General features: G+C 45.0%; 1 protein-coding gene across 1 annotated transcript; it reads right to left on the bottom strand.

Annotated features, from left to right (window-relative positions):
• Positions 1-10,163: 10,163 nt before the first annotated feature.
• On the bottom strand, positions 10,164-21,810 carry WFDC2 (WAP four-disulfide core domain 2). Its single transcript, XM_005569146.4, has 4 exons — positions 21,706-21,810; positions 21,031-21,174; positions 11,604-11,756; positions 10,164-10,325 (listed from the first exon to the last, which is right to left on the bottom strand). The coding sequence occupies exons 1-3, from the start codon at positions 21,779-21,781 to the stop codon at positions 11,605-11,607; spliced, it is 372 nt and encodes a 123-aa protein (XP_005569203.1). The 5' UTR covers positions 21,782-21,810; the 3' UTR covers positions 10,164-10,325; position 11,604.
• Between the last annotated feature and the right edge of the window lie 202 nt (positions 21,811-22,012).

The following is a 22,012-nucleotide window of genomic DNA, read 5'->3' as shown; positions in this document are numbered from 1 at the left end:
AGCCTTGGAATATGCTGTAAACCTCCACTCTCTTTCTTTCCCCATTCTGTGCCCCCACACCTTATGCACATTTATTTATCCAGATGCTTGTTAAGCACACATCATACTCACTTACCTGGTCAATACTTTCCTTAGAAGCTTCAGGGGCTGGATCCTGATACGGACCAGATACTCCCAGCCACAATGGTGCTGGCCCTTTCGCCAGACAGAACAATAATTCAAGACAGGCCATTGGAGTGGGTCACCCCACCTGATACCTCCTAGCCCCCTGCCTCTTCTGCATTCCGACCCTCTCTTTAAAAAACCCTGTGTTCCCTCTACAAATTATAGAGTGGAAATCTTTGGAAAGAATTACATCCACTTCTCCTCTATCTAGCATGGATAATAAAATCTTGCTCTCTTTTTATCACACCTCATTCTTATTATACTGGCTTCTTTTTACAAGAGGCAAGCAGCCAAACCCTTTTGCCAGTTACAATAGCGGGCAGCCTCTCCAAGAAGCAGTGTATTTTGGGCTCCAAGATCCCAAATCACTGGGCTATGATTGAATCCAATAATTAGCTCCTCTGACACTTCTGGACACCATGTTCTGCTGGGATGGCCCCTGTAAGGACTTAAGCTCATTTGCAAATAATGGGTGTTAGGACACCTCAAAATCTGAAAGAGATCTTGTCTCCACTCTTGACCTCTCCTCACTTAAACCAAGCCCTAGGTTGGACACTACATAAATGGAATTGGACTGGGTTTGAGGCTTAGAGAAATGAACATTTAAATCATATAGCAGTTGCATTTACTGCAATATGATCAGATGATGCATTTTCAGAAAAGCAATACAGAGGACACAAGATTGGGGGGATTTTCAATGAGTGTTGCTTCTCTAACCTTCCAGTTTCCTCAAAAGGAATATTTGGGGTTGTGCAATCCTACTAGATAGAGGAAATCCCACATGGGGGTTGCCAAGTTTCTTACATTCGCAACATACCACCCTGATATGTTGGGTCAAGCAGTCTTCACCATCTTGATCTAATATCCGGGTTATAAACACAGTTTCTTACTGCACAATTAGTACCATCTTCCTACAGAAGCTATATGATATGAAACTGAGACAGCACACTTGCACAGTCCCGTTGTGACAATGTAATAATGGCCAGTACCCAGTATGACAACATGTAGAATTAGCTATTTCTTGGGCCTCAAAGCCAAAGAGGAACTGAGCCCAGGAGGTGGGCCAAGACCTCTCTCAATGTCCTGCAGGCACTTCACAAAAGCTACAAGAGAAGCTCTTGTAATCACTTAGAGAGGATGGCACCCCTGTAGATGTCAGTCAGCCTGTCTCCCTGGCCACCCTAGTGCTTGCTCAGGGGACTCATAAACAAAGCACCACGTGACAGTGGTGAGGACTAAGCCTGGGGCCAATAACATGGACTTCCCACTTAGCAAGGCTGATCTGCCTATTGACATTTACGGTATACCAGCAGTGTACTCCAGCAGTGAGCCTGCTACCGTGGTGGCCAATCTAAGCCCTGATATAGTGCCATTAACCAGAGAAGATGAACCAGCTATCTGGTCACAGGTACATGAGACCCCTTCAAAAGCATGGAGGCAGGGGTGATTGGCCCTCATGGGAATAGATATTCTGAATTTGAATTTTATTTCAAATTTTATTTCTGAATTTGAATTTTATTTCCTTGCCTTCCATGCCTGTGCCAGTACTGGAATCCATGGATTTGTGGAATTTCTTAATCACAGTGACTGTATCCCATATGATATTGCTTCTAGCAAATAACTCCCCATTCATTCATTCATTCAGTCATTCAATTAACATGTATTTATTGAGTGCCTACTATACGCCAAACACAAAATGGACAAAACAATAATCTTTTCCCTCCCACTTCTTGATCACAAACACTCTGAGAGCTTACATTCAGAGTGGGGCAAAGATAATAAATATTATATTCAGGGTGGGGCCCAGAAAATAAACAATAAGCATAATGCATAATTTAATTATATAGACTAATAGTACAAGGTGCTATGGGGAAAAAGTGAGTAGAATAGGGGGAACTGGGGATACAGAGATTGCAATTTTAATGAGGATGGTCATAGTGGACCTTGTTGAGAAGGTTACACTTGAGCAAAGACTTGAATGAGGTGAGTGAAGGTTAACCATACAGATATCCAGGGAGAGCGCTACAGTAAAATAAAGAAAGAAAGGGCCTGTTATTTCATGGGATTCACCAGTTTTATCATGTTCTCCATCACCTGGGTAAAGGATGGGATTGGGTTAGAAGCCCAACTTAGGAGAGTTAGAGTCCCTCTTAAGACAAAGAGGCTTAAAGGCCCCTATTAATAAAAAGCAAGGATGCTTGACCAAACTTGGGTTAAAGGCTTAACTTAGAAAAATTAGAGTCCCTTCTAAGACATAGGGGGTGGCTGGGTGCAGTGGCTCAAGCCTGTAATCCCAGCATTTGGGGAGGCCAAGGTGGGTGGATCACCCGAGGTCAGGAGTTCCAGACCAGCCTGGCCAACATGGTAATCCTGCCTCCACTAAAAATACAAAAATTAGTCGGGTGTGGTGATATGTGCCTGTAATCCCAGCTACTCGGGAGGCTGAGGCAGGAGAATTGCTTGAACCTGGGAGGCAGAGGTTGCAGGGAGCCGAGATCATGCCACTGCACTCCAGCCTGGGCGACAGAGCGAGACTCCATTTAACAACAACAACAAAAAAATTATTTACCTTATATACAGGTAATAAATGCATGTATAGACACATACACAAATAATCTGAGGCCCGCAGGTCACTGCCACCTCTATCGGCACCATGGGACTGTGAATTCCAGTGGGGCCCAGCCATTCTCCCTCAGCCATCCCTGGATCTGCAGGTCCCAACACAAGCCTCTCATCCAGCAGCCGCTCAACAAACACTCAATCCATCAGGCCCAGTTTTTGGAGAAGGCTGGGACTCACCTTGAGGGAAAGGATGTCCTCTGTGCGGATGACGAACTCGTCCCGCTCACGAAAGATGCCCCCTCCGCCACTCTCGCCGGCCTCCTAGTCCGTCTCCCCACACACGGCCACCGCCTCCTGCTTCTTGGCCAGGTACAGAGGCCAGGTGTCCGGCAGCTCGGGGTCCTCGGGGGATGGGGGGCGGTCTCCTCGGGAGGGGCAGCCAGTGGGGCAGCGGCTGGTGGGGTGGGGGTGGAGGCGAGGGCACAGCTGATGGAGGTGCCAGAGGCGGTGGTGAGCTGAGTGTGGGGGCCAGCAGCGGGGGTGGCGAGCGCAGGGCTGGCTGTGGCTGCGGAGCCGGTGGCAGAGGCTGAGGAGTCGGGGCAGGAGGTGGAGTGGGTGGAGGTTTCTCTTCCAGCAGCAGGGGCTCTTTCTGTATTCTGTAAATTTTCTTTCTGTATTTTTCTGTCATAAAGAGGGGTACCTTAGGATGAAACACAACTCCAGCTTGGGCGACAGAGCAAAAACTCCGTCTCAAAAGGAAGGAGAGCGAGAGCAAGCGCGAGAGCGAGAGCAAGAGCAAGAGCGAGAGCGAGAGCAAAGAAAAGAGACAGTGGGTTAGAGGTTCCCCTCAGTAACATCCCTCTTGGCTAGAAATGGATTTGGCACTGTGAAATGTTAACCACTATTCTCTTTGGATTAATCTGCCTTGCACTCTTTGCTGATGGCTACAGGTGACAGGATTAGGCATGTACAGGATCATGGAACATGGGGAACTTTTTTTCTCCCCAAAGGGGGAAACTTGAGAGCTGAAGGGACTGCTGGAAAAGATCCCTTTGTGACTGACAAGTATCCGCCTGAACTTTCGATTCAGTGTTGCTGCAGTGGGTGGGTATTTCTCTGGCCTCCCTGAGCTCCCTGCTTCCCCACCCTGCCTCAGACAAGGCTTCTCTCTCTCACTCTCTCTTTCTCTCCTTTTCCTTTCCTGTCTTTTCTGTTACTTAAGGAGACTATCTGCTCTTCCATCTTACCCAGAAACCACATGTTGAAATTCCTGGTGGGAGGTCATTCCACCCCACTTTGAATGGATTAAAGATGACAAGGCCCAACGGGGAGCAAGTTTGAGTCTTGCCAGTTAGATATTGGGTGCCAAGCAGAGCGGCTAATGTCTATGTTTTGTCCCACGTAGTTTGCTCTGGCTGGAATGGAAAATGTTAATTTGATTACCCCATGCAACCCACTGGGCAGCATCTTACAAAACTGATATATTTTTTTTAAATTTTACTTTGTGTTGCAGGTTGGCCCCCAGGGCTATGATGCAGCAAGTAGATTCTCTAGGGCCACTCAGGGAAAGGGAACCCAGAAACCTGGCATGCCAGCAAAAGGGTAAGAATTTCTTACCAGTCAGACTTCTGGCCTCTCTCTGTGCGCACCGATTGTAGCAATGGTAAAAATCACTGTCTCCTCTGCAAAGTTTCGATTAATGAAACAAAAGGCTTCATGAGGCTAGTCTTAAGCTGTAGGAAATCTGGTGTACTTTGTGCTATGAATTCATCTTTCTGTTTCTGTCATAAAGAGAGGTACCTTAGGATAGAACATGGGCTTAGGACCCCATAAGCTTGCCGTTCAAGCCAGTCCGGCACACTGGTCAGTTACAAACTTTGCTGCAGGTCCATGAAACAAACAAAAAACTGGATGAAGTTTCCCCTTGTCCTGTTTTATGTCCTTGGGATCTTGACCTTGTAACCATATGGTGGTACACCCTCTTAGTCTCCACCATCCAGAGGACAGGAATTTTGAGGTTCACGTCATAGCCCGAAAAATTGTCTTGAGCAGTTAAAAGCCTTTGCAAGCTCAAAATTGGCTATCTCTAGGGTCCTTCTAAGAAAAGAAATGGAAACTGCCCAATGCTGAAGCTTGGTAGCTAAGGATTTGTCTTTTCACAATGGCAGTCCAGATTCAGGATTCGATTCCCAGCTCAGGGAGTTAGTCCTTTCTGGTTTGATATCTGTGTGACCTTTGCCATTTGTTGATTCTCTGCCCTTCCTTCAACAACATCTGGCTTCCCTTTTTGAATTTTCCCTTCTCTAAGCTACCTTTGTAGATTCTAAATCTTGTAAAAACCGCTTACCACCTGTTTGAAAATACTTCATACACCTGTGGTTAAGTCATAACCTTACTTAAGGCTTATTGGTTTCACCTGGGAGATTGCCTTTGGTAAAGTTTAAAGACCATAAATATTGGCTGTTTGTCCCAGCTAGAGTCTGGTAATAGGAGATTTTGTTAAAAGTTAGCTTAATTAAAAGCAGATATCCAAGCTATATGTATATTTAAAAGGCCTTTATGCTTTTTTCTCTTCTTGGGTCTTATTTTTCTGAAGAAAAAAGTATTTTTTTTTTTTTACAAAGGGAAAACAAGACAAGGGGAAAAAAAGGTATTTTTTTTTCTCAGTCGACTGAATTGTTTTTTTCTCTGTTTTGTCTTCTTGCTGTTGTGGGAAGTCAGGGACCCCGAACGGAGGCACTGGCTGAAGCCATGGTGGAAGAACATAAATTGTGAAGATTTCATGGACGTTTATTAGTTCCCCAAATTAATACTTTTATAATTTCTTATGCCTCTCTTTATTGCAATCTCTGAACATAAATTAAGATTTCATGGACACTTATCATTTCCCCAATCAATACCCTTGTGATTTCCTATGCCTGTCTTTACTTTAATCTCTTGATCCCGTCATCTTCGTAAGCTGAGGAGGATGTATGTCACCTCAGGACCCTGTGATGATTGTGTTAACTGCACAAATTGTTTGTAGAGCATGTGTGCTTGAACAATATGAAATCTGGGCACCTTGAAAAAAGAACAGGATAACAGCAATGTTCAGGGAACAAGGGAGATAACTTTAAAGTCTGACTGCTAGTGAGCCAGGTGGAACAGAGCCATATTTCTCTTCTTTCAAAAGCAAATAGGAGAAATATTGCTGAATTCTTTTTCTCAGTAAGGAACATCCCTGAGAAAGAATGGCCCCTGAGGGTAGGCCTCTGAAATGACTGCTTTGGGGGCAGCTGTCTTTTACGGTCGAAGGCGAAGGGATGAAATAAGCCCTGGTCTCCTGTAGTGCTCCCAGGTTTATTAGGACGAGGAAATTCCCGCCTAATAAATTTTGGTCAGACTGGTTGTCTGCTCTCAAACCCTGTCTCCTGATAAGATGTTATCAATGACAATGCATGCCTGAAACTTCATTAGCAATTTTAATCTCGCCCTGCCTCCATTTGCTTTGTGATATTTTATTACCTTGTGAAGCATGTGATCTCTGTGACCCCACACCCTATTCGTACACTCCCTCCCCTTTCGAAAATCACTAATAAAAACTTGCTGGTTTTACCGCTCAGGGAGCATCATGGAATCTGCCAACATGTGATGTCTCCCCTGGACATCCAGCTTTAAAATTTCTCTCTTTTGTACTCTTTCCCTTTATTTCTCAGACCAGCTGATGCTTAGGGAAATAGAAAAGAACCCACGTTGAATATCGGGGGTGGGGTTTTCTCCCGATACTTGCCACTCTTGATGCATACATGAGAGGACCTAAGATAATTTCTAACAGCCTTGGACTCCTTGAGAAAAACAGAGGAGGCGCCACAGACCCCGTTTTAGGGAAAACTGTTTTCCTCATTAAACCCCAGGAATTGAAAGCAGATCTCTCTCAAAAGCTAAGGCTCTGTTCTGTTTTGCATTGCATTATCTGACTTTTTTACTTTTTAGAGTATCAGAAATTACTTCGCATTATGAGCGAGATTTTGTGTGTAATAACTAGGTAGCAAATACACTTTTGGGCATGACCAGTGGCAGTTTTGGGGGGATACTTGGCTCTCTGCACATTTGGATCAGAGAGGCATGCTCTCAGCCACCTGGAAGGTATGGAAATGTCCCCACCCCCCACCCCACCACTGAGATAAGGCTTCCATGGGGGATAGGCTGATCACAGAATGGGCCGATTGACTCTGGGTTGTCTTGCAATGAAACTCACAGTAAGATCATTCATTGTCTTGTTCTGTAGTGTTTCTTTTTTGGAAATCCAGGATCTGGCATAAAAATATGACCTTGAATTTTTGGGGATCTGTTTTGCTTTCCATCTGTATCTGCTTATTAGGCCCTAGAAATGGCATGTTTTCTTAGCCCTCTTCCTCAAAGGACCCCACCCTGAAGCCAGTAATCCAATTAAGAAACTTAAAAACTGCCCAATGAAAAATCTTACAACTACTGGATCTTCTTCTGTCTGTATATTTATATGTGTTTTGTGTGTGACATTTATATATGAAGGAGCTCTGATTAATTGGCTTAAAAATAAGTGCTTAAATCAAATATTTTGTCAGGAAAATAAAAACTAATGCCTTTTAGTTCACGTGACTTTAATAAGCTTTGGAAGATAAGGACAGTTTAAAAAATTGTTGGTAAAATAAAGACATTTAGTCTAAATTAGGTCAGATATTAGGTTTGCTAATGCTTTAAGATCTTGACGTGCTTCTTTGACTTTTAAAAAGTCAAAGAAGAGCTATTCTTTGAGCTATTAGACTCTAGGTAAGGCCTGTGGACATGTGGAGTTGGGGATGCCCCCTCACTATGCTGGAAAGAGACCTTACCTGCATCTTTGTCTCATATCTTAGGCTCCACACCTGCTACATAATTAAAAATCACTCACTTATTGGGGTTTTCAGCAAAAATAAAAGTTGCTAAGAGTTAACAGTGTAACATGTAATTGAGACTACTAAAGAAACGTTTTACATGCAAGGTGTGTTAGGAAAATGAAATGTGTTTTCGGTAAAAAATTATAAGAAGGCATGGAGATGTGGGAGTTTTTTGGCTACACTAGTTTAGAGAGTTAAAGGTTTTAAGTAAGATAGGATAAAGCTGAAGGTTTGAGCAAGTTGTGATAGGTTTGTGAAAGATTAATCTTATAAAAGAAATTCTGTGTGTGAACATATTGGCTAAAGTGATAGTATTCAGTTTTTTTGTAAATTGAACATTGGAATAAAAGCACAAAAGGGTTTTCTTGGAGCACTGATCTGCTCTTTAACAAAAATGTATAAAGGGTCATAAGATTTATGAGAATCTTACCTTAGGGTCAAACATTAAAATTGAAGAGATTTGTCTAAGGTTCTACTAAGAATTGGGTTTGATATTAATAGTATACAAATGCAAAGGCGAAATTTGGCTTTCTTTTTTGAACAAGATTTTCCGTGAATAAAGTTTTTTGCCTTTTTAAAATTTTTGAGTTATTTTGGCTAGATGACTTAGGATGGCCTACAATTCTTTTATAATACCAAGTGTTTTAAACCTTTGATAGTAACAAACTTTCCAAAACCAAATTATAAATTATGTCTTTTTCTGACCTAATTAATCTTATAGCTATTAGGTCCCCTAAAGTCCAAAAATGACACATTTGGCTTATTAGGTATAAAAATCATATAGGAAGCATTGTCAAATATGAAATGGTGTTTAGCTTTCTTTGGGCTGTATTTGTATAAATGTTATTAGTATGTGTTCCAAAATTATTGGAAAGTCCTGTAATTCTGATATGGCTTAGTGTATATAATTAATAACTTGTGTAAAATTGTTGTATGCCACAGAAGTAACCAAAATTCTTAGTCAGTTGTGGCCTTAGTAGTGGCTGTTCTATGACTTTTTGTCACCCAGACAATTATTGTCTTGTTTTGATTCTCTTCAAAAGGTGGCTTATAATCAGCTATAGGACTTTGACAGGTGCTCTTGAACGCAGGTTTCTGATAACTTTGGAGACTGTGACATGAGAATCAAGGGAAAACTTTCAGGACTCTCATGGAGAGCTGAAATGTTCATGAATATCAAGCAGAACAGGTGTTAACTGTATAGACTGAACTAATAGAAGACTAAAATAATCCTTTTTATTACTTTTTACTTAAAATGTTGCTGATCTTTGTTTTTCAGAGCCAAGAAAACTTTTATTTGTAATTTTTTTTATTTTAAAGAAAAAAGATGGAGTCTCTGTCTGTCATCCAGGCTGGAGTGCAGTGGTGTGATCTGAACTCACTCCACCTCCCGGGTTCAAGCAGTTCTCTTGCCTCAGCCTCCAGAATAGCTGGGATTACAGGGGCATGCCACCATGCCTGGCTAATTTTTGTATTTTTAGTAGAGATGGGGTTTGGCCATGTTGGCCAGGCTGGTCTCAAACTCCTGATCTAAGGTGATCCACCCGCCTCGGGCTCCCAAAGTGCTGGGATTACAGGCATGAGCCACTGCGCCCAGCCCAATGATCATGTTAGAGAGACAGTTTAACCACTACCCAACCATCACCTGATAGTCAGCCGACATTCCTGGGTGTGTGAGGGGGAGCCCTCTCTTGTCCTGCTCATGTCTACCTACTCTGATAGAGATAGGGAGTGAGGAGAGAAGGGGATAGAGAGAGGAATGTACATAGACAGAGGGGCATTAAGAGAGGGGGCATGGAGAGAGAGGATGGAGAGGAAGGAATAGAGGAGAGAGAAAGAATAGAGGCAGGCATAGAGGGGGAATAGAAAGGAAAAGAGGAAGAAACAGAGAAGGGAGAGAGAAAGGATTGAGAGTTGGGGATACACATCTGAAAAGAAACACAAGAAACTGAGAACAATTGTTGTCTCCATAGAAAACAACTTGGTGGCTGGGGTGGAAGGTGGAGGCAGGGGGTAAAGGGTGAAAGACACTTTCCATTGTATATCTTTTCTTAATCTTTTGAGTTTTGATGCATATGACTATATTACTTATATAAAATAAAACTTTGATTTAAAGTATCAACAAGAGAGGATCCTGGCTTTGCCATCTTTCTGTGTGGCCACTGGCAAGTAACCTCATGGAGTCCAGGTCTATGACAGGGGTATGTTGTTTACCACTCTGGGGACTGTTTTGAGGAGCCAGAGGATCTCATAAGCAAACCTCCCAGCACCGTGTCTGGCACCTGGTACATGCTGCTGCTATTATCAGCACCCCCAGCAATGAATCTGAGTGACTTTGGAAGCATCCCACCACCCGTCTGAGCCTCTGTTTTCTCATCCATCCCCCTGGAGGAATAATGACCAGATTCACAGGGTTGGTGCAAGGATCCGCCAGGAGAATGCTGACACCTACCAGTCTCTTTCATGCCTGGATGATCTGGTCACACCCTTAACACTTGCCCACCCACCTCAGCCCAACTCAGGGGAGACAGAGACAGAACGTGCTGAAAGTGGTTACTTTATTGGTTGGAAAAGGGGGAAGCTGTGGTCAGCCCAGGAGGGAATACAGAGGTCAGAAAAAGGGGAGGGCAGGTGGGCTGGAACCAGATGCAGGGCCAGGCAGAAACTTTCTCTCCCCACTGCTCAGCCTGGTGGTGGCTGGAGCTGGAGGAAGAAAATCACAACAACACCATCGACAACAATATCCATTAGATTAGGCAAGAGTACCTGCAGCTTAAATCCTAGACCAGCTCCTTGACCCCACCCCATCCCACACACCCATGCAGCAAAGCCTCACCTTCTGGGGGGGGGCCTGCTTGCATTTTCTACAGACTCTAGACATACTCTTCTCCTTCAGACCATCCCTAGCAGGCACCTGGGTATACTGTGGTCCCGGATGTCCACTGTGGCCTTCCTGAGGGACCTTGGCCATTTCTTTCCCTAAGAATCCCTCTACTATTAGGAAGTTCTGCCATGCCTTCATTCCTTAGGTTTAAATGGGATTATCTGATCCATTAGATCTTATTTAGCTGCATTTTATAACCAAGATAACTGTGACTCAGGGAGGTGAAAGGCTAGGTAAGTGTCAGAGCTAACATTTGAACCTGGGTCTTCTTGACTGCAAAGCCTATCCATGCAGTTGGCGTCTGAGAGCTCTGGCTTCAGGGAGACCATAGCTTAGTTTAGAGAAACCACGGTTCCCTCTCGGGCACCAAGAGCACACCCCCTCTCTGGGCTTCAGTTGCTCACCTGTGCACTATTGAATTCTATCAGTTATCTTCAGATTCCTTTGCTGAGAAATTGTTAAAAGTAGCACATGACAACCACAAGATTTCAGCCCAAGGGTACGACCAAGCTCTTGCTTTTTTTTTTTTTTTTTTCTTAAATTTGAGACGGAGTTTTGCTCTTGTTGCCCAGGCTGGAGTGCAATGGTGACATCTCGGCTCACCACAACCTCTGTCTCCCAGGTTCAAGCAATTCTCCTGCCTCAGCCTCCTGAGTAGCTGGGATTACAGGCACCCACCACCAAGCCCATAAAGGTTTTTTGGTTTTTTTTTTTTTTTGGTTTTTTTGGTTTTTTGGGGGGGTATTTTTAGTAGAGATGGGGTTTATCCATGTTGGTCAGGCTGGTCTTGAACTCCCGACCTCAGGTGATCCGCCCACCTCAGCCTCCCAAAGTGCTGGGATTACAGGCGTGAGCCACCATACCTGGCCAAGCTCTTGCTTATTCTGTTCCCTCCACCTGAGACAGCCTCCCCATGCAGCTCATCAGACTGCCCACCTTTCACTCTTCTTTTAGAACAGGCTGAGGGTCGCCCCTCTGGTATACCTTTCCCAACTCTCTCTGCAACTAACCTCCCTTCACCTCTGCCTGGGTGACGTTTTCTCCTGTTTCCCACAACACCTGGCCATCAATGTGCTTTCTGTCTCCCATTCACCTACCTCAGAAATTGGGAGTGACACAGGACACTTTCCCACAGCCATTGTGGCAGCATTTCATCCGGCCAGGACACTGGCTGTCCACCTGGCACTGGTCCCGACAGAGGCCGAGCTGGGGGAAGTTCCTGTTCACCCGGGGGCAGGAACCCTCCTTATCTGGGTAGAAAAAGGAGTAAGGGTAAGTGGGCAGAGGGGATACAGGGAGGTTAAGTTGTACTTGCAGCATGCTCCCCCTACTGCCCCTCACTTGGCTTCACATACAGCAGAGCTGCCTGCCTGAGTCCATCTTGGGCACCTAAGGAGGCCCAGAAAGATCACCTGCAAATCCCTCTTCCTGCTCCCCAATGGAATCACAGGACCTCAGCTTGAGTCCCAACTCTGTCTTTGTGGGACTTTATGGCCTAGAGCCAGAAATCTCCCAGAGCCTCTGTGTCTTTGGGTGTCAGCGGAACCAATGCTAATTACAACACAGGGTTGTGAAAGCAGTGGAAACAAACATATTATTTCTCCCTGAAATATCAAAATACTCTGTAGTTATAATGAGAAATTATAACAGTGAACACTTAATTAGCTCTTACTACATGCCAGGTATTATGTTAAGCCCCTAACATATATTAACTCTTCTAATTCTCAAAATAATCCTAAAAGAGGGGGAGGGATCTGTTAATATTTCCTCGTGTTACAAGTGAGGAAACTGAGGCACTGAGAAGTTAAGTAATTTGCCTAAGGTCACACAGAATTGAGGCAGAATTTGAACCCCAAGAAATCTAGCTCCAGAGTCTATGCATTAACCGCTGCTGCCATGGTTAAGCACTATGCTGCCACTTAAAGTATAAAGTACAGTACACATGTGAGGGGTTACACACTTATAATCTTCACTCATACCCATAAACCTAATCCCAGTTACAGTCTCTCAGCACTGTGACCCTCCAAATACACTCATTCATCCATGCAGAGAGAAACCACACATCCTTCCACTAACACACACACACACACACACACACACACAATCACACTCCACTTCCTGGTTAGATAGAGGGGAGCCAGGCCCAGGCAAATCCATTCGTCAACTGAGGGACATCTTGGTTGCTTCCAACTTTCGGCAATTATAAATAAAGCTGCTATAAACGTGCAGGTTTTTGTTGTAAAACACAGGCACAGAGTTGGGTGATTAGCTACAGAGGACAATGAAAGTGGCCGACAGATCACCGGGTGTGGTGGCTCACGCCTGTAATCCCACACTTTGGGAAGCTGAGGCGGGTGGATCATTGGAAGTCAGGACTTCGAGACCCCCCCCATGTACTAAAAATACAAAAATATTAGCTGGGCATGGTGGCATGCACCTGTAATCCCAGCTACTTGGAAGGCTGAGGCAGAAGAATCTCTTGCACCCAGGAGGATGGAGGTTGTAGTGAGCCAAGATCATGCCACTGCACTCCAGTCTGGGCGACAGAGCGAGACTCCATCTTAAAAAAAAAAAAAAAAAAAAGATTTAGGTTCAGCTTTCAAGATGGCCGGATATCCAGTCTGCAGCTCCCAGTGAGATCAACGCAGAAGGCAGGTGATTTCTGCATTTTCAACTGAGGTACATGGCTCATCTCATTGGGACTGGTTAGACAGTGGGTGCAGCCCATAGAGGGCAAGCAGAGGCAGGGTAGGGTGTCACCTCACCTGGGAAGCCCAAGGGGTCAGGGAACTCCCTCCCCTAGCCAAGGGAAGCTGTGAGGGACTGTGCCATGAGGAATGGTGCACTCTGGAGCAGATACTATGCTTTTCCCACAGTCTTCGCAACCCACAGACCAAGAGATTCCCTCGGGTGCCTACACCACCAGGGCCCTGGGTTTCAAGCACAAAACTGGGTGGCCATTTGGGCAGACACTGAGCTAGCTGCAGGATTTATTTTTTTTTCTTTCATACTCCAGTGGCGCCTGGAATGCCAGTGAGACAGAACCATTCACTCCCCCGGAAAGGGGGCTGAAGCCAGGGAGCCAAGTGGTCTAGTTCAGTGGATCCCACCCCGACAGAGCACAGCAAGCTAAGATCCACTGGCTTAAAATTCTCGCTGCCAGCACAGCAATCTGAAGTCAACCTGGGACTCTTGAGCTTGGTTGGGGGTGGGGCATCCACCATTACTGAGGCTTGAGTAGGCAGTTTTCCCCTCACAGAGTAAACAAAGCCACCCGGAAATTCAAACTGGGCAGGGCCCAGTGCAGCTTGGCAAAGCCGCTGTAGCCAGACTGCCTCTCTAGATTCCTCCTCTCTGGGCAGGGCATCTCTGAAAAAAAGGCAGCAGCCTTAGTCAGGGGCTTATAGATAAAACTCCTATCTCCCTGGGACAGAGCACCTGGGGGAAGGGGCAGCTGTGGGCATGACTTCAGCCTGCCTGCCGGTTCTGAAGAGAGCAGATGATCTCCCAGCACAGTATTCGAGCTCTGCTAAGGGTCAGACTGCCTCCTCAAGTGAGTCCCTGACTTCTGTGTCTCCTGACTGAGAGATACCTTCCAGCAGGGGCTGACTGACACCTCATACAGGAGAGCTCCAGCTGGCATTTGGCAGGTGTCCCTCTGGGACAAAGCTTCCAGAGGAAGGAACAGGCAGCAATCTTTGCTGTTCTGCAGCCTCCGCTGGTGATAGCCAGGCAAACAGGGTCTGGAGTGGACCTCCAGCAAACTCCAACAGACCTGCAGCTGAGGGGCCTGTTAGAAGGAAAACTAACAAACAGAAAGGAATAGCATCAACATCAACAAAAACAACGTCCACTCAGAAATCCCATCCAAAGGTCATCACCATCAAAGACCAAAGGTAGATAAATCCATGAAGCTGGGGAGAAACCACACAAAAAGGCTGAAAATTCCAAACACCAGAACACCTCCTCTCCTCCAAAGGATCACAACTCCTCGCCAGTAAGGGAACAAAACTGGATGGAGAATGAGTTCGACGAATTGACAGAAGCAGGCTTCAGAAGGTGGGTAATAACAAATTCCTCCAAGCTAAAGAAGCATGTTCTAACCCCAATGCAAGAAAGCTAAGAACCTTGGAAAAAGGTTAGAGGAATTGCTAACTACAGTAAACAGTTTAGAGAAGAACATAAATGACCTGATGGAGCTGAAAAACACAGCACAAGAACTTCATGAAGCCTACACAAGTATCAATAGCCGAATTGATCAAGCGGAAGAAGAATATCAGAGATTGAAGATCAACTTAATGAAATAAAGCATGAAGACAAGATTAGAGAAAAAATAATGAAAAAGAATGAACAAAGCCTCCAAGAAATATGGGACTATGTGAAAAGACCAAACCTATGTTTGATTGGTGTACCTGAAAGTGACGGGGAGAATGGAACCGAGTTGGAAAACACTCTTCAGAATGTTATCCAGGAGAACTTCCCCAACCTAGCAAGACAGGTCAACATTCAAATTCAGGAAATACAGAGAACACCACAATGATACTCCTTGAGAAGAACAACCCCCAGACACATAATCATCAGATTCCCCAAGGCTGAAATGAAGAAAAAAATGTTAAGGGCACCCAGAGAGAAAGGTCGGATTACCCACTATGGGAAGCCCATCAGACTAACAGCAGATCTCTCTACAGAAACCCTACAAGCCAGAAGAGAGTGGGGGTCAATATTCAATATTCTTAAAGGAAAGAATTTTCAACCCAGAATTTCATATCCAGCCAAAGTAAGCTTCATAAGTGAAGGAGAAATAAAATCCTATATAGACAAACAAATGCTGAGAGATTTTGTTACCAAAAGGCCTGCCTTACAAGGCCTCCTGAAGGGAGCACTAAACATGGAAAGAAACAACTGGTATCAGCAACTGCAAAAATATACCCAATTGTAAAGACCATCAACGCTATGAAGAAACTGCATCAACTAATGGACAAAATAACCAGTTAGCATCATAACGACAGGATCAAATTCACATATAATAATATTAACCTTAAATGTAAACAGGCTAAATGCCCCAATTAAAAGACAAAGACTGGCAAATTGGATAAAGAGTCAAGACCCATCGGTGTGCTGTATTCAGGAGACCATCTCACGTGCAAAGACACATCGGCTAAAAATAAAGGGATGCAGTAACATTAACCAAGCAAATGGACAGCAAAAAAAAAAAAAAAAAAAAAAAAAAGCAGCAGTTGCAATCCTATTCTCTGATAAAACAGAGTTTAAACCAACAAAGATCAAAGGAGACAAAGAAGGGCATTACACAATGGTAAAGGGATCAATGCAACAAGAAGAGCTAACTATCCTAAATATATATGCTCCCAATACAGGAGCATCCTGATTCATAAAGCAAGTTCTTAGAGACCTGCAAAGAGACTTAGACTCCCACACAATAATAGTGGAAAACTTTAACCCCCACTGTCAATATTAGACAGATAAATGAGACAGAAAATTAACAAAGATATCTAGGACTTGAACTCAGCTCTGGACCAAGTGGACCTAATAGACATCTACAGAACTCTCCACACCAAATCAACAGAATATACATTCTCCTCAGCACCACATCGCACTTATTCTACAACTGACCACATAATTGGAAGTAAAACACTACTTAGCAAATACAAAAGAACGGAAATCATAACAAACAGTCTCTCAGACCACAGTGCCATCAAATTAGAACTCAGGATTAAGAAACTCACTCAAAACTGCACAACTACATGGAAACTGAACAACCTGCTCCTGAATGACTACTAGGTAAATAACAAAATTAAGGCAGAAATAAACAAGTTCTTTGAAACCAATGAGAACAAAGACACAACATACAAGAATCTCTGAGACACAGCTAAAGCAGTGCTTAGAAGGAAATTTATAGCACTAAATGCCCACAAGGGAAAGCAGGAAAGATCCAAAATCGACACCCTGACATCACAATTAAAAGAACTAGAGAAGCAAGAACAAACAAATTCAAAAGCTAGCAGAAGACAAGAAATAACTAAGATCAGAGCAGAACTGAAGGAGATAGAGACATGAAAAATCCTTCAAAAAAAAAAATCAATGAATCCACAAGCTGGTTTTTTGAAAAACATCAACAAAATAGACTGCTAGCCAGATTAATAAAGAAGAAAAAAGAAAAGAATCAAAGAGACACAATAAAAAATGACAAAGGGGATATCACCACTGATCCCACAGAAATACAATCTACCATCAAAGAATATTATGAACATCTCTGCACAAATAAACTAGAAAACCTAGAAGAAATGGATAAATTCCTGGACACATACACCCTCCCAAGTCTAAACCAGGAAGAAGTCGAATCCCTGAATCGACCAATAACAAGTTCCAAAATTGAGGCAGTAAAAAAAAAGTCTGGGACCAGATGGATTCACAGCCGAATTCTACCAGAGGTACAAAGAGGAGTTGCTGGTACCATTCCTTCTGAAACTATTCCAAACAACAGAAAAAGTGGGACTCCTCCCCAATTCATTTTATGAGGCCAGCATCATCCCGATACCAAAACCTGGCAAAGACACAACAAAAACAAAAACAAAAATTCAAGTCAATATCCCTGATGAACATCAATGCGAAAATCCTCAATAAAATACTAGCAAACCGAATCCAGCAGCATATCGAAAAGCTTATCCACCACGATCAAGTTGGCTTCATCCCTGGGATGCAAGACTTCAAGCTAAAACACTCAATAAACTAGGTGTTAATGGAATGTATCTCAAAATAATAAGAGTTATTTATGACAAACCCACAGCCAGCATCATACCAAATGGGCAAAAGCTGGAAGCATTCCCTTTGAAAACTGATGCAAGACAGGGATGCTCTCTCTCACCACTCCTATTCAACATAGTATTGGAAATTCTGGCCAGGGCAATCAGTCAAGAGAAAGAAATAAAGGGTATTCCATTAAGAAAAAAGGAAGTCAAATTGTCCCTGTTTGCAGATGAAATGATTGTATATTTAGAAAACCCTATTGTCTCAGCCCAAAATCTCCTTAAGCTGATAAGCAACTTTAGTAAAGTCTCAGGATACAAAATCAATGTGCAAAAATCACAAGCATTCCTATACACCAATAATAGACAAACAGAGCCAAATCATGAGTGAATTCCCATTCGCAATTGCTACAAAGAGAATAAAATACCAGGAATATAACTTACAAGGGAGGTGAAGGACCTCTTCAAGGAGCACTACAAACCACTGCTCAATGAAATAAGAGAGGATACAAACAAATGGAAAAACAATCCACACTCATGGATAAGAAGAATCAATATCATGAAAATGGCTATACTGCCCAAAGTAATTTATAGATTAAATGCTATCCCCATCAAGCTACCACTGACTTTCTTCACAGAATTAGAAAAAAACGACTTTAAATTTCATATGGAATAAAAGCCCACATAGCCAAGACAATCCTAAACAAAAAGAACAAAGCTGGAGGCATCACGCTAACTGACTTCAAACTATACTATGAGGCTACAGTAACTGAAACAGCATGATACTGGTACCAAAACAGATATATAGACCAATGGAACAGAACAGAGGCCTCAGAATTAACACTACACATCTACAACCATCTGATCTTTGACAAACCTGACAAAAACAAGCAATGGAGAAAGGATTCCCTATTTAATAAATGGTGTTGGGAAAACTGGCTAGCCATACGCAGAAAAGTTAAACTGGACCCCTTCCTTATACCTTATACAAAAATTAACTCAAGATGGATTAAAGACTTAAATGTAAGACCTAAAACCATTAAAACCCTAGAGGAAAACCTAGGCAATACCATTCAGGACATAGGCATGGGCAAAGGCTTCATGACTAAAACACCAAAAGCAATGGCAACAAAAGCCAAAATTGACAAATGGGATCTAATTAAACTAAAGAGCTTCTGCACAGCAAAAAAAAAAAAAAAAAACAAAAAAAACAAAAAAAACAAAAAAAAACTAGCATCAGATCGAACAGGCAGCCTACAGATTGGGAGAAAATTTTTGCAATCTATCCATCTGACAAAGGGTTAATATACAGAATCTACAAGAAACTCAAACAAATTTACAAGAAAAAAACCCCATCAAAATGTGGGCAAAGGATATGAACAGACACTTCTCAAAAGAAGACATTTATGCAGCCAACAAACGAAAAAAGCTCATCATCACTGGTCATTAGAGAAATGCAAATCAAAACAACAATGAGATACTATCTCACACCAGTTAGAATGGAGATCCTTAAAAAGTCAGGAAACAACAGATGCTGGAGAGGATGTGGAGAAATAGGAACGCTTTTACACTGTTGGTGGGAGTGTAAATTAGTTCAACCATTGTGGAAGAGAGTGTGATGATTCTTAAGGATCTAGGACAAGAAATAACATTTGACCCAGCAATCCCATTACTGGCTATATACCCAAAGGATTATAAATCATTCGACAATAAAGACACGTGCACATGTATGTTTATTGCAGCACTGTTCACAATAGCAAAGACTTGGAACCAACCCAAATGCCCATCAATGATAGACTGGATAAAGAAAATGTGGCACGTATACACCATGGAATACTATGCAGCCATAACAAATGATGAGTTCACGTCCTTTGCAGAGACATGAATGAAGCTGGAAATCATCATTCTCAGCAAACTAACACAAGAACAGAAAACCAAACACTGCATGTTCTCATAAGTGGGAGTTGAACAATGAGAACACATGGACACAGGGAGGGGAACATCACACACCAGGGCCTGTCAGGGAGGTTGGGGGTTAGGGGAGGGATAGCATTAGAAGAAATACCTAATGTAGATGACGGGTTGATGGATGCAGCAAACCACCATGGCACATGTATACCTATGTAACAAACCTGCACGTTCTGCACATGTACCCCAGAACTTAAAGTATAATACAAAAAAAAAAAAAAAATTAAAAAGTTGCCGACAGTCTTGACTTCCTAATACAAAGAAATTCATTCTCTTGAAAGGAGTAGGAGCCTTCAATATTGGGCTGTCCTGGGAATAAATAGGGAACCATTTATGATCAAAACAAGTCACTGTGTATGGAGTATCTTCCCACTAATAGACACTTTACATGCATTATTTCATTTAGTCCTCATGACAATCCTATAGAATTTGAAATTATTCCCACTTTAGAGCAGAGGCTCAGAGAGGTAAAACAACATGCTCAGGATCACACAACTAGAAAATGGCAGAACTAGGATTCAAACCTCCAAGCTTCCTCCCTGGCACAGGAGGCCATCTGACCTTGTCCCTCTTCCTGCCTCAGTCTGTCCATCTGAGATAAGGGAACAAATTCTTCATCCATCAAACAGCAAAGACTCCCTCCTTTGCTCCTCCACCTCTCTCATCTGCCTGCTGCCTGCTTTCTCTCCAAATCTTCCTCTCCTTCTGGTCCTCCTCTCCCTGGCCCAGAGGAGGGGACTCCTGACCTTGAAGCTGCCCTTGGTGGGCTGCCAGTCCCCCTCCACTTACCACTTCCCTGCTGGTCGGTGTCTGGGGGTCACCGTATTACAAACTTTCCCAGCCTGTGCTGACATCTTCAGGGAAATAACAAAGAGGAAAAGTCACAGGGACTGTATTCTGGGAAAGAACATCATTACAGTACCTTGGTTCTCTCCAGGTCCTATCCCTGCCTCTAATACTCAGCAGTTCCCTCTGGAGAACGAGAAGCTGAGGTTCCATGCTGCCTAAGCCACCCCCTGCTCTGATCAGCCTGGTGGAGACACTGCAGCTCCAGCAAGCACCTTTGAAGGAGTCCCCAGCTCGCGCTCACTCAATCCTTAGAGTGGAAGCGATTGACTGAAAGACAACAAAGGGCGATACGGTGTCCGGGGAGGATTCCTCGCTTTCCTCAAATCACTCAGCCAGCTGGCCCGAAAGGCAAAAGCTGAACCCTCACTATGACTCCTGCAGCCATGGGATGGCCGTGTGACCTTGGGCAAGAACAATTTTTTTCTCGCCGATGCTCCCTTCCACATCTTTAAGATGAGCGGGACACTTTCCTAAATCTGTAAAGTTCCCTTCCACCTGGACAGAGGAATTGGGGAAAATCTTGCCAGGCCAGGCCCTCCCCGTCTTTCCCCCAGGGAGGGACTCCAGGAGGAGATGTGAGAGCCCCAGGCTCCGGGCTTTCCCGCAGGGCAGGCTCCGGCCAGTCCGAGAAGGAAACTGCGGCCCCGGGTCCACAGGCCGCGGGGAACAATGTCTCGGCTGTGCGTGCCCGGAAGCCCGTCATGCACCAGAGACTCGAATCCAGCTAGGGGTGGGGACCCCCACTTGGCTGCGCTTCAACGACGCCTTTGTCTCCCCCGGGACCGTGAGAGGGAGAGCACTGGCGGATCTGGTTTCATCCGTCTTGACTTTCCCGGGGGTCCCCGGGTCCTGGGGCGCCCCTGTTCCCGGAACCCAGGCCCTCCCGCCTCCTCCCAGCCCAGCGCAGCCCCGCCCCATCCCCGCTCGGCCGTGGTGGAGTTACCATTGGGCAGAGAGCAGAAGGTGGCGCAGCCCGCGCTGCAGCACTTGAGGTTGTCCGCGCATTCGCTGTCCGAGACGCACTCCTGCGTGCAGTTCTGGTCCGCCTGGAGCTTGGGGCACACGCCCGTCTTCTCTGCTCCTGTGCCTGGAAGGGCAGGCCCGTGACAGTGGAGGGTGGGGCGTAGCGCCAGCCCCAGAGGATGGCCACCTCCTGCTCCAAAGCTTAACTCCAAGGAATTCTCAGTCTCTGGCCCTAGGAGTCCCCTTACTGCCCCCAGAGACTCCCACTTCCAGACCAGGAGGAGTCCCTAGCCCCTGGGAATACCAGAGCTTCCTAACCCTTGGCGTCGGGGCCCTCGGATCTCAGCCCTAGGGGACCCGGCACAGCTGAGTGTCTAAGAGCTTCCGCGGTCGAGGCAGAGCAGCTCCCACCCCCAGCCCACTGCAGCCACGGAGTGTCTTCGTTCAGCACAGAACCCTCCCAAATTTCAGCCATCAGTGGTCTCTCCACCTCCAGCACATTGGACCCCACACCCTAGGCTCCAAGGGTCTCCGCCACTTCCGACCCAGGAATTCCCACTTCCCCGGCCTCCAGAGGCTACGCCTCCTCCTGGCTCCATCCTGGAGCTCGTGGCTCGGCCCCTCTGGGCGCTGGGCGTCTCCCCGCCCCACTCACCTGGGACTAGGGTAAAGCCGAATAGCAGCAGGCCAAGGAGGGCCGCGGCTAGCGAGCCTAGGCGACAGGCAGGCATGGTGCTATGCCGGGGCGGGGTGCAGGTGTGAGCCGCTGCTCAGGTGCGGGGATTTAACCGCGCGCGCGGGAGGGGGCGTGGGGTAGGGGTGGAGCTGAGCGGGGAAGGGGAGGGTGGAGGGCTTCGCAGGCCCCGGGGGCGGGCTGCCACCTCTGGTCATTTCACAATCCCCCAGGATCAGGTATCACTCTTGGCCCCGGTGGGAACCAGGAACTTAAAGCAGCTTCCAGG

This window comes from Macaca fascicularis, chromosome 10, assembly GCF_037993035.2.
Source record: "Macaca fascicularis isolate 582-1 chromosome 10, T2T-MFA8v1.1".
NCBI lineage: Eukaryota > Metazoa > Chordata > Mammalia > Primates > Cercopithecidae > Macaca > Macaca fascicularis.
Note: the sequence above shows the minus strand (reverse complement) of the source record. Positions and strands in the feature narration are given on the sequence as shown.

What these genes read in the sequence shown, in the direction of transcription:
- WFDC2 (XM_005569146.4), bottom strand. Translation starts at nt 21,781, where the DNA reads ATGCCTGCCTGTCGCCTAGGCTCGCTAGCCGCGGCCCTCCTTGGCCTG. An exon ending in CGGCTTTACCCTAGTCCCAG is followed by an intron (nt 21,175 to 21,705) that starts GTGAGTGGGGCG and finishes CTGCCCTTCCAG; the next exon opens with GCACAGGAGCAGAGAAGACG. An exon ending in CTTCTGCTCTCTGCCCAATG is followed by an intron (nt 11,757 to 21,030) that starts GTAACTCCACCA and finishes TTTTCTACCCAG; the next exon opens with ATAAGGAGGGTTCCTGCCCC.